The sequence below is a fragment of the Sinohyriopsis cumingii genome, chromosome 4 (assembly GCF_028554795.1).
Source record: "Sinohyriopsis cumingii isolate HCF-2022 chromosome 4, ASM2855479v2, whole genome shotgun sequence".
Lineage (NCBI taxonomy): Eukaryota > Metazoa > Mollusca > Bivalvia > Unionida > Unionidae > Sinohyriopsis > Sinohyriopsis cumingii.
Genome location: NC_142964.1, coordinates 90845682 through 90859128, shown reverse-complemented (window position 1 = coordinate 90859128; position 13447 = coordinate 90845682). Strand labels below are relative to the sequence as shown.

The 13447-nt window shown below is 35.0% G+C and overlaps 1 protein-coding gene across 3 annotated transcripts in view; it reads right to left on the bottom strand.

Annotated features, from left to right (window-relative positions):
- The window catches only part of LOC149801657 (uncharacterized), a 54457-nt gene that overhangs the window by 30261 nt on the left and 10749 nt on the right, over positions 1 to 13447 (bottom strand). Inside the window, exons 1-2 of one of the 3 annotated variants that reach the window (XM_089955923.1) lie at positions 2132 to 2542; positions 1733 to 2039 (exon numbers count right to left, since the gene is read on the bottom strand). In XM_089955923.1, the coding sequence (XP_089812049.1) occupies positions 1733 to 1918 (186 nt within the window). In that variant the 5' untranslated portion in view covers positions 1919 to 2039; positions 2132 to 2542. Of the gene's footprint in view, positions 1 to 1732; positions 2040 to 2131; positions 2543 to 13447 lie in introns of those variants that run through there. The other 2 variants (XM_089955926.1, XM_089955924.1) reach the window with 2 other exon arrangements.

Below are 13447 nucleotides of genomic sequence, written 5' to 3'. Positions count from 1 at the left end.
CAAATAAAGTTACATTACAATAGCATGTAATGGAATTAAAAAAAAAAATTAAACTAACAAACAAACAGTTAAATTAAATCAAATATAAATTAAATCAAATACACATAACATCTTGCATTGGGGCATCATGTAGCATCATGCCCGGCCCAGTCACATTATCCTCACACCAGGCCGACCAATCCTAGCAATAACTTCTTAATGCTGAGTGCCATGCGAGGCAGCTGCTAGTATCATTTTTATAAGTCTTTCGTATGACTCAGCCGGGTTTCGCATCCGAGGCAGCGGTCAAAAATAATAATAATAATAATAATAATAATAATAATAATAATAATAATAATAATAACAACAACAACAACAACAACAACAACAACAATAATAATAATAATAATAATAATAATAATAATAATAATAATAATAATAATAGATTTAACAAATGTGCATCAGATTTTAGAGTAGTGGTTCTCACCCTTTTCAAGCATAAGGACCCCTTCTTAAAATTAAAAAATGTCACTGCTACCAACATGCTAATAGTTGTACTTTTAGGATCCCTTGGAATAACCCTTCCATGGGGGCAGGGGTGGGAGTGTTAGCCCACAGGTTCAGAACCACTGGTTTAGATACTAATACCTACTTGTACAAATTTGAAATTATATTCAAATGAAAAGTAAATGAACGTGAAGCGTTCATAATCATGAAACTTAAGATACGCATCAAAGGGTAATGAGAGGTTATTGTGCAATGAAGAATGAGAATGTGATCTCCAACGTATATTCTTGTAGTGACGCATTCTTCAGTAATCTAACATAGAAATAAAAAGCTGTAGAAAAATCTATAAACTCTGCAAATTTAGAACATGTCAATGTTTTCCTTGTTTTCAACATAAATGAACTGTACATTTATCTGCGCTGCATTTGGAAAATCTCCATATAAATGTAAATCTATACTTTGAAGATGTCATTTGGAAAATCTCCATGTAGATGTAAATCTATACTTTGAAGATGTCATTTGGAAAATCTTCATGTAGATGTAAATCTATACTTTGAAGATTTAATTGATTAATATAAGCACTAATAACAATTGATTGCCTTGAAATTTCACATGCTAAAAACTACTGCTTCTACTACTACTACTACTACTGCTACTACCACCTGAACGACAATGACGTCGGCGATGATGACGACATATCGGGTTATGTGGTTGTAATGAACTAGAATGGATAGTACACACAACAAAGAATTACGTATGTAAACAAAAAATGCTGTACGAGACCTGTTTTAGATTAATGAGTCAATTTTTCTTAGAAAATTGATAAAGTCATATCTCAATGATGCGGAAGCTCACCATGGCATTCGAGCAAACAGGAGTGCATTAGTACTTTACATGTAAGGAAATCCATTCGAAACCCTTCTAAAAATCTATTTGTAATTGTTTATGTAAAACAATCAGGATCGAATCTATTCTTTAAAGCTTCTCTCACTATAAACAGTAAAGCCAATTTCAATATTCGTATTTGTTTTTAGGGATGTCTTAACAGTTACCACACGCCTTTAAAAACTCTTTTGCCTGCTCCCAAAGATTCGATTCAGATTTTTGTTTTCGTCGATTTTTTATTTTATTTCTTAAGGTGATTCTTAAAGATTTTATTTATTTTGGTAATATATCATGTCATAAGAATGATAAACATGTTGTTACTTTTATGTGTCATTACATATATGCGAAATTCAAGACTTACCAGCGCTCCTCCGCAGTTCAAAAGGTTATCATCCAGGTTAATTGGACTGTCGAATCCGAACCTCCATAACGATGCTCTGCCGGGTGGTTCTAATAGACGTCCTTGACCTTCCACTTGTATAAGAAGCAGGGCTAAAATTACTGTCCGGAAAACATAATGACTTTCATCCATTTGATCTGATTTCATTCTGGAACGTTACAGGAAATTATTCCGGAAATAAAATTCTTCAACTTAAGCAGAAGTTCTTATGAAGTAACAACAATCACATTGAAGGTCGTGATCTTCTCATGCTGTCCTATACCATTACCTGTAAATGAAAATACCGAGATTTATAAAATTGAATCATACTTCTACAGCTACAACAATCGCATGGACATGAAACAGAGCATAGTATGATACCTGTCTGTTTCACTCATCAATACAGCTTTGCAGACGACATATGCAGTAACCTTATATAGTTTATGACCGTCAGCGAACAGTTGTGGGTCACCTGCTGTTCTCTAAAGAGAAATTCTCAAAAAGAAAGGGTCCAGGGTCAAAAGATTGTATATGCTGCAGGCAGTTGGATTCAATACGTCAATGCTCCTTGCTATCTTGTCCTAAGAGAAGCATGTGTCTGTGTTGACTCAATTCAACTCCTGTCTCAAACGAAACAACAAATATTTGAACACAACAAACGGTGATATTTTATGGCGTGTGCCATATTGAATTCAAGATCTGCAAAATTGTTCCTTATACCCTCAGGCCGACCTCTTCAGTTGACAAATGCAAAAATCTGTGAGGGTTGTGAGATACTTAATTATTTTTCACCGCACACCTGGTCAACACAAAGAAGCAAAATGATGTTTTAATACAAACTATATTCACTAAGATGGGAACATTTGAATATTAATGTCAATCTACACTTTGACAGGTGTTTGATGTATGAGGCAAACTCGAGACACATTGCACGATCCCGTTGTCTGCTCAGTTATAAAAAAATTGCTAGGCATGATTTTCAAACAGTTATAATTTTATATGTTTTTGCTGAGTGTACAAGGAAACGCTCACGTAACTTGGATAATGTAAAAAGAAAACCACAGTATGAAAAGAGTCCGCAATGATGATTTGGATTCCAAGGAAAAGCAATGCGTATCCCTAAACTTGAAACAACATATTCCTGCAAATGTTGCTGATGAAATTTATATGCACGCGAGTAATTAATCCAACGTAATGTCTTAAACGAATCGAACATTAATGCTTCTATCTGTTTTGGTTATAGCTGCTATTATGTACATTTGATTTAATTATATCTGATTTAATTGTTTGTAAGTTTTAAAATCTGTTTTTTTAAATTTCCTTATATGTCAAAATAATGTTTGAAAGGAACTCATACTTTTTCCAGAAAATAGTTTTACCTTGACTGTTCATTTTAATAAACACCAAATGTTGACCTAGATCCTGACCTTGATTCAAAATTAGTAGCAGCCACGTAAATAAGTTCTATTTTTATTTTAAAATGATTGGTTGTTGTCGAGGTCATGATGGGACTACGTGGTTTAAGATGCAAACAATTTTTAAAAATTGTATTTCTTAGAATAAAATGATTGGTTTTCGTCAGTGTCATGTTAGGCGTACGTGATATAAACATGATCACGTGACCCCCATTTTCGATTTCGCGACTTGGGGATTTTTCGGAACTACGTTTAGAATACGATGTAACCTTTGTTTTAGAGAAATATTCTCAGCTGGGCTTTTTTCTTTACACTGGAAAGTGCCTATTGTGTCGTTTGGAGTTATTTCAAATTATTTGGATTCAAAAGGATTTTTTTCCTGGAGATATACTTGTGCTCATTTGAAAATCTTGAACAAAAACATTTCTTAGAAAAATGTATTCGGATTTCCGAAACCGGAGTGATATTTCTTGTTTATGCAAGGAACTGAAGACTTCAACACACTACAGGTTACAACATACGTCATCGTCTTCCATCTTGGATTCTTCGTCGGGACTAGAACTTGAAATCATTAGAACATTTTATTATTAGGACTTCTAAAATGTTATTCGTGGATTATTCTTGGATTATTTTTGGATTTGATTCTTTAAACCGTAAGTTCATATTTTTTCATTTTTAAGTATTTTTCCAGGGAAATAAATTATTATATTTTTTAAAGCTTGTTGCTTTCACTCTTTCTTGTGTTACTGTTTATTCAAGCTTAAACACGTAACATCAGACTGCATTATACTCTTTAACTGCCTACCTTTAAAATTATCAAACAAGTTAGATATAGATTTCTTGCAAAGCGAGGCCTTCTTAGATCAGTCCATGTAATTAGTGCTTAAAATACAGTTGGATACAACGTGCCCTCGTTTGACTTTTAGGACTGAATTGGTTCTTGTATGAGCTGTCAAAGTACGGTTTTTAAAGCAACAGCTTTCATAACCGCATCCGTTGGCAACGTTGGCTGCCAAAAAACATTTGATTATATATGTCACTGCAAAATAAATAACACTCATCCATCCTATCATGGCATATTGATATGGAAATAATGTATATACATAACTGATATATATATATATATATATATATATATATATATATATATATATATATATATATATATATATATATATATATATATATATATATATATATATATATATATATATATATATATATATATAATCCAGTAGTAGAAATAGCAACGTGATCAGAACATATTGCGTGGTTTTTCGTGCGCTAAAACATCCGGTGAACAAAACGGACGGGTCTGGCAAATTACTACGCCGACATACAAATGAGGTGTACATATGCCTCCTTAATAGATGAGATAGTCGGAATGGTATGAATAGAGAGTAGATTGATCATATATGCGCCATGAACATCGATCTAAAGTCAGACGTGGATTTTATAGTGTCTGTGGACATGTATAATATATTTTACTGGGTCACCTTAACACAGATTTCTGCAAATTGTTTGATCATTGGATTTTTCAGATAAAATTACGAGCGAGACTTAAACCGCATTGAGGGGCCCCCGAGTGGCCGAGTGGTCTAAAGCGCTCACCGTTCCGGATTACGGCCCTCTCACTTCTGTCTGCGTGGGTTCGAGTCCAAGGCTCGGCTGGGAATGCCTGCCAGTAGCTTCTCGTGGGTCGGTGGTTCTTTCCTGGGTTTTCCAGGGTTCTTACTCCACCAGTTATACTGGCCGCCATGTATAGCCTATCTTGTGCTGAAAAATGGCGTCAAACCCTAGAACAACAACAACGGCAATAAACAGCATTGATGTCTGGATTTTTTTAAAAGAAATTTTACCTTGCATTTTGTTTCAAAATATCGAAATTTCGTACAATTAAAACGTTATCAAATGTGAAATGGCTGAAACTCGCATTTAAATGTCAATGTTAGATTTACGTAGGCATTTCCCATAAAAAGAACCCAGAGCTTGATTATTAACAATATGGTCCCATGACCTCTCAAAGCGCAGAGGCGGAATAAGCCGGTATGCCTGCTTTCACGTTAAAGCGCCGCTGATACTAAATGACCATTCACTACTGTTGTCGAGCTGCGTACATTCACACTTATTACTTAACATAAGAAATGTGATTTTGTGTGATTTGTCTTTTTAACCTAGCTTTAAAAAAAAATCAGTCATATCGCTACGATGTCTGCAGTATGACAGTTTATAGTGATGTCTAGCACTGGGGCATCATGCCGCAGACATGAAGCATAATGTCCCACCTAGTCATAATTATTAGGACACCAGGCCGACCAGTCCTAACACTAACCTCTTAATGCTGAGCGCCAAGCGAGGCAACTGCTAGTACCGTTTTTATAAGTCATTGGTATGACTCGGCCGGGGATCGAACCCACGACCTCACGCATCCGAGGCGGACGCTCTAACCACTAGGCCACCGGAGCAGTGTTGTATAACCAGCATTTCCAACTAAACTGCCAAAGCAACGTTTCTGGATAGTGGGAATTTCTGTTGGTTTATTCATGACACATATGTTCAAAGTTGCATATATTTGTAAAGGTGAAAGAAGATAATACGCTTTCATTTGGATTGATTTTATGACAGGAAGTACGATAAAAACTGTTTCATGCAATATTTTACTCGCATTTTGTCTGGTACCAAGATATTGTTTCTGACGAATTTACTTTTTGTCTTTGTTGCCGCATAAACTATCAACTGTCGATTGACACAGCTGACATAAGGCTTCTTTTGGTTTTCTTTAAATTGAAGGTGGGCGATTCAGCAAATTACAATTTATAACACGATATACGAGAAAACAAAAATCAAACATAAGCTCTCACCAGTTAAATTTATGAACTTATTTAAATTTACGATGTTTTCTGTTTGTTTCTGTTGTTTTTTTAAAACGTCTGTTTTATTTTTGGACCTTCCAAACATTGTGGCGAAAAATGTGTATAATTTATTCCTGCGGCATTTTCAACGTTTGCGTTTGGAATTAAAGTTCTAATGAAGTTTGATGGAGGTAAAACACATTATTGCACAGATGCAGGCGAGACAACGGGTTGCGCTAAACACTTGTCAGTATTTAGGCATGCTAACCATGGCAACTATTTCAATTTTTTTACAGTATTACCTACTCGAAGAGAAAGACTCACTGAGTGAATTGTATAGCGGTAATTTGTAGTAAGGAAACCTATACTCTTGTGGCGCACATGTCGATGTAAGACCCAAGCATCTTTTTTCAACACTCGGCATCTACTTCGTTTTTTAAATTGATAATATTTATTCATAGCCGTTAGCCAAGAGCAATTTCTCTTTATAGAGTAACACACACACACACACACACACACACACACACACACACACACACACACACACACATACATACATACATTAAGTACGAGTAGTTGTGTTTATATATAATTAAAAATATATTAACAAGGATAATTTTCAAATACACTCAAACCACAATTCCATGAAAGAACTAAAGGATATGCTTCAATAAAATAAGCAGATATTTATGAATAGATACACACTAATGTCATTCAACAAGAAAATAATAAAACAGTTCTAAGAAGAAAACATGACTCACATTGTCTGTGAATCTGTGGTTTTAGGGAGCCATATAAACTATAACTTGATTGATCGATTGTTTTAAACCATCATTTAATCTAGACTTGCCGTCACTACAGAAAAACTGTATTGTTTTCACCCTGCCATCATTAATAATTTCCTGTTATAATTTACTGCTGAACTAATGTGGCCAACAAACATCCGTGAATATCAGTGTTGGTTTATGTGATTTTGTAATGAAGGGATGCAAAGTAAATATACAATGGAGTACATCCAGAGCCGGCGCTACCATATAGGCAAACTAGGCAGCCGCCTAGGGCGCTGATTTCAGGGGGGCGCATTTTTTAAAAAAAATTATTGTTTATAAATTTTGAAGTTGATATTTTCCGGGGGGGGGGGGCGCCAGAAGCTAACCTTGCCTAGGGCGCCAAATAGTCTGGCCGGGTCTGGCGCCGGCCCTGAGTACATCCATAGCACAGGTGAATCTTACTTGACATATGTTTGTATGTATGTGTTTATGTGTTCCAGCTGTAAAAGCCTTCAGCTAATTCTCTTGTTGTTGTTTTTTTTTAAAGAGTAAATTCAATGAAATCAGAACTACCTATCATGTAGTATAAATTTGGTTCAAACGATGTTGGAGTTGCAGTTTCATCACCCCATGACGGCATCATATCCATCCGGTTACCTCCATTTATACTGCAGAAATTACATCCATTCACATACCTTTCAACTAACTCAAAACATTGCAAAGAATAAATGTAATCTTCTTTTCAGACTCCCTTTCTAGATTCTAAACTTTGCAACACCTTTAATCTCACGACAATTTAATATCCTAAATCTAACAAAATCTGATCTGCTCGTACAATTTACACAAGTATTCCGTACTGTCGACTGGCTCGTCCCATTGGCATTAAGGGTAACGGACAGACAAACCTGCCTAAATTCACCCTTCTTTCGGACTGGATGATTCCATATGCTGACATCAAATATTAAATGAATCGGCATGTTCTATATACAGGGCAAAGTATGTAGAATGAAAGCTTCTTTGGAAGATGTCATCTCTCAACATGATTTATCTGCCCTTAGGGCCAGCAATCTTTTGCATCGGAGGAGCCTGTGAACCAACTTCACAGTATTGATATCATGACACGTAGCGCGCGAGTTGATCTGTTTGATTATTAAACTACCAACAAAAGAAATATATCAATGATGGACAAAAAGGTTACCTTGCACAGGTTTACATCAGTCCCGGATATACGAAACATTTGAACGAAATGGTGCAAAACAGCGCGACAGGCAAATTACTACTTTGTGTGGTATTTTGTACATATGGGTGGAAGGTGATGCCATTATTGAAGATAAGAGCATTATTACATCAGACCTAATCACTCCAAAAGGTATAGATCTCATCGTTTCATCCTTTAAGATCAATAAGAAGCTATCCAAGCGCGACGCACAAAAGAATAAAAACATTGCTGATCAACAGAGATACTTTGAAACAGCGAGAAGATAAAAAAATTCAGATGATGCAGGGTGTGATGCCAATATTCATGGCCAATCAGTCATAAAAATAAGGAAAATTTGTACAAGACTTACACCCACCCATTAGTGCTTAAAGAATAATAAAATCTTTTTAAAATATATAATATTCAAGTTGTGTCTTTATTATGATCATTAAGACAGTTTGTCAATATTTTCTTCCTGTCTCAGAAATATATCGAAGTTAGAAATATAAGTGCACATTCACATTCTAGAGGACTACTAATATTTAGGTAAAACAAGTTCCATGACTTTTTTAATTGGAAGGATTATATTTTCCTTGGCAATGCATGCTGCATATACACTAAAATATAACTGGTTGCTTTCTTCTTCACCAGCTGAGTAACTGGTACTCAGTGGTGAATACCACACTCCTTTTACACAGTCATCTTACAAATTCACAAGGTGCATAATGTGAATTCGTATATGCTGAAAACATGACATTTAATTATGTTTAGCACCGTATGATTTTGTTTATATTTTATGTAGCACTTTTTTCCATTTAACACACACCTTATGTATTATTTGCATTAATAAAGTGAAGAAAAAAATATTACCCAATCACCATGTGGATACCTCAAAAATTTACGTAAATGTTCTTGCTCATTTCTGCTTGTCAATGACATAATAAGCGTTTCATATCCTTGAATGAATGACATAATAAATGAAAGAAATTAAGCTGGGTGATAAACGTACAGTTACCATATTTTATCTGATGTGTGATGTTATCAGTGAGTGAGTTGCTGAATTTTCTGTCTTCTTTGATTAAATAAAATGTACTTATCTATACCTGTATAAATAGTTCACCTTATCATTTAAACATTCAGTGACAGACTAGAGGGCTACTATTCCATTTGTATACATTTTATACAAAACACCATCAATCCAGTAATAGCAAATAACATTCTATGAAAAACATGTGCATCTAAGATAACCAATAGCATTATTTGAAAACAGGCATGTGAACACATGCACTTTAATGTATGTACCATCGCAAGCAATGACAGCTTTAGTCCATTGCTCGTTCTATGTACTTACCGGAAATTGTAAGTATGCAGCGGCGCGCTCTAGCGGACAGGGTAGGTAACTGCATTTTCACAATTGTCTAGAGAACAAATTGGGCAGATGAGGTTGTACGAGGAGGTATTGATCGTATACAGGACATACATATCTGATTCCACATACCACTTGAAAGGTGAACCCTGCCCGATTCCACGGTGGAACAAATTCTTGTCTAGTGTGTCAACTTTTAACCTGTGATTTCAATCAAGAAACTTCATGATGACACTACAGCAGAGAGCACCTTTGACTTTTTGAAGGAAGGCATTCTTTACAAAAAGGAATGCTGACTATATATGTTAACCATTTTATACTTTTCACCTATATCTCTTATTTTTTATATCTTTCACAGAATTTTAACGTAGTTATTTTTTTTTTGTCCTTTATTTGTACTATTTTATGTATATGTGACAGGGTTTATCTTACAATAAATTGTTTTGAAATTATTTATATTTAGATTTACAAAACATAATCGAAAAATGCACTACAGCTAATATTGTGATGACGTGCCATTTACCGTTAATACGCACAGGCTAATTTTTTATTATTATAGCGTACTCATTTCGTTTTATTACTACAATCAACTGCATGGCATGTCTTTGAGTCACCAATTTGACATGTAGGCCGTAAATATCCACAAAGCTGCATGACAAGTCCTCAAGGCACACGTCTGCCACGTTAATGTCCAAAGCTGCATGGCAAATCCGCAAGAAATTTAAGTCAATGCCCACGAAAATACATTTAAATTCAAAGAAGATGACTACGTATTACGCAGCAATTATATGAAAGATACTTACTTAGAATCCTTCCAAGTTTATAAGTATTATCCGAAAAAGTGTTGTTACAATTGGTGTTAATGACATGAGCTGTTACACTGATTAATACTTTGTAAAGTAGTACTTATGACAATAGGTCAAGAAGAGTCTAACATAAAGAATGACAAGAAGCGACTGATGAAGCTCGATTTTATTATTATTATTATTATTATTATTATTATTGTTGTTGTTGTTGTTACATTGAGAAACATCAAGGACACTTTTTGCTTTGATAGCAGTCGGCATTTTTCAATTAAAATATATCATGGACAGGTTTAGCTTAGAGTATAGTTAATATTATTCCATTAAAATACATCAAAGACACGTTTTGCCAAGTTAGTAGTTGGTATGATTCCATTAAAATACACCAAGGACAATTTTTGCTTATATAGTAGTTGGTTGATGTTGTTGTTATGGGGTTTAACGCCATTTTTAAGCACAAGATAGACCATACATGGTGGCCAGTATAACTGGCGGAGGAAGAAGCCAGGAAAAAACCAGGAAAATATAGAGTAGTTGATATTATTCCATTAAAATACACCAGGGGAGTGTTTTGCTTAGATAGTACTTAGATAGTAGTTGGTTCTTTTAAATTAAAATACATCAAGAGTACATTTTGCTTAGACAGAAGCCATTTCTAACAGAGAGTAAAAGCAAGTACGGACTTTAAAAAATAAAAGAAAAGGAGAAAGAGTATAAGAAATACGATCTATTCACCACTCTCACTCCGGACTATGGATTTCCATGGCCAAAAATACGTTATTGTAAGTCTACGATTTCTCGAAATCTCTCATTAGTAATTGAGAATTAAAAGGCAGAGGATTTCTATGGCTTTCTCAAGTAGACTGGAACGAATAATCTGTTTGTCAGCTAAGTCGAGGAACACAGCATTAACGTTTTTTTTTTTTTTTCTTAATTTATGGCTGTCTTTTTTTAGCCATGGCCTGTCAAAGTATCCAACTTGGTTTGTGTGAATTAATTCAGTGACTTGCGTCATTAAATTTGACGTCATGTTTTGAGCCACGTGCTGTTAAACACGGGTGCTGCATCTAATAACATAGCCTCATACCAAGAATTTGTTTGCTTTTTGTCAGTAGAAAATTGAACACATTGTCTCAGAATAAAAGCTTGTTTTGTTATCACCTCAAGTATGCATGTTAAAGGTTTTGAAATTAATAATGGAAGAAAAAAAATACATTTACTATCCAGTGAGTGCAACTCACAATATGTAGAAGTATTATGTATGCCTTAATCAGTAGACTGGTTCTCTGGCTTCAACACTCTGAAGCTATCCGAGAACATATAAATACATAGACATTAATCTTCCATTCTTGCCAATCATACAACAATACATGATCAGTATGGGCAACTCAAAAAGAGGCGGTACATTCTGGACTATTTTTATTATTATGTATTGTACATAGGTTCTTGTATATTTTTGTTAGCATATTAGTATCCTGTCTACTAAATATAATTACTTGACACAAAACGTATATTGTTAGCCATATAGGTATCACACATTTCATTAACAATTATGTAACAAATCTTAGCATATGCTAATTTGTTTCTCCATTAACTTTACATTGTCAAAATGATGCAGTAGTTATCCATACTTCACTGCTTCATACTGCACAACACGCGTATCTTAAAATAGTGTCGTGTGTTAGAACTACTTTTTATTGTAAAAACAATTTAAGTTCATGTAACAGAGCTTTTGATTTATTAGATTTGTCTGTGGATGAACTAAGCGAGCTGTTTGATCTATTTCAAAGTAGAGATGATACAGCTGACGGTGTGGATGAGTTCACTGAGTCATTGAAGAAACTTTCAAACAAGTTAATTCGTATTGTCCAGCTATAGTTTTACGACAACAAACTTGAAATATGCAGTATTGAAAATACCATTCTAATCATTTAAACACATTTTAAAGCAGAAATGTTCAATACGAATCACAAATCGAATGGTTCCGACTATCAGCTGTGCTATTCAGAGTCTATAAAAATGGATGTCAAGGTCAAGGACTATCCCTTCTTTCTCAGAGACCGACCCTTTTACAAGTCAAACCAAGTATTAAATTCGAACAAAAATGCAACTGAAGAAAGCGGTTTTTGTTAAAACAGCACGAGCCTCAGAGACAATAATCCAAGAAGACAAAGAAGCCCGAAGAAGCTATATTTTCCGTTGGTAAAATGGGCTCTGACACTCCAGCAGCTCTGTAATTTTCCTTATTTGACTTTTTTTTGAGAAAACGTTTTGATTTATTGTACAAGTCATACAGATCATGTAGCTTGGGTCCCTCATGGACGATAAATCTGTCCCGATAAAGATTTGTATATTCTGATGGTAGTTATTACGAATAGTTATGGGGACAGATTTACTGGTCAATGATGACTCCGACAAGGAGCAAGCAAGTGATATGGCATAAAATATATGTTATCTATTCATGGTAACAACAACGGCAATAAATATACTTAACTTTCTTCATCTCGTATTTCCTCAAAATGTACATTCTACGTTATTTCTGATAATTAGAATGGCATGGGTTCCAAAAAAAGCGCTAGGCTGCACTGCACATTTATCTAGATTACATTTTAAGCAGAAATCACATTCCAAAGGAGAATTTACTGTACTCAAAACGAAATTATGTTGATATTCCCTAAGAAACAATATTTAATCCCGCGTCTTCTTGAGAATTTCAATGCAAAGAATTTCTTATTTTACTTTTTCCACCTTATGACTTCAAATTATTAATGGCTTTGTGTATGCATGTCCACTTGCCAGCCCTCCCTGCCGTTTATTTATTTAAAAATAAAATATGATTTACTTTCCGTTGAGGACTAACAGTCAGAGTTATCTACTCTTGAAAATGTATTGGCGGTACTACCGCTACTAGTCCGAGTTTCCTCTGACCCATGTCACCCCATTTTTGATATGTGGACATTTATGTTGGGGTGTAGGGTCAGAGCCCATTCCCTATCGAAAAGTTGGAATTCGCCGACACCATTCGGTGTCGGCATTGGGTAGCCACTTACTAGCCAGCCCAGCAAACTTGAACGACCTTTCATCGAGATACACCTGAATGAAATCGATAGGAATAAGGTTTATTTTCTCAGAAGTTACGATCATAGCATTCGTCCTGTCTTTAATCCGCTGACCTGGATCCGGTCATTTGCATCCTGAGTCACATGACTATACAAATCTCGCAACCTACATGTCAATGACATCAGAGGTCATATATCATTGAACGGAGGAGATTGAGGTGTGGTGAAGGTGGG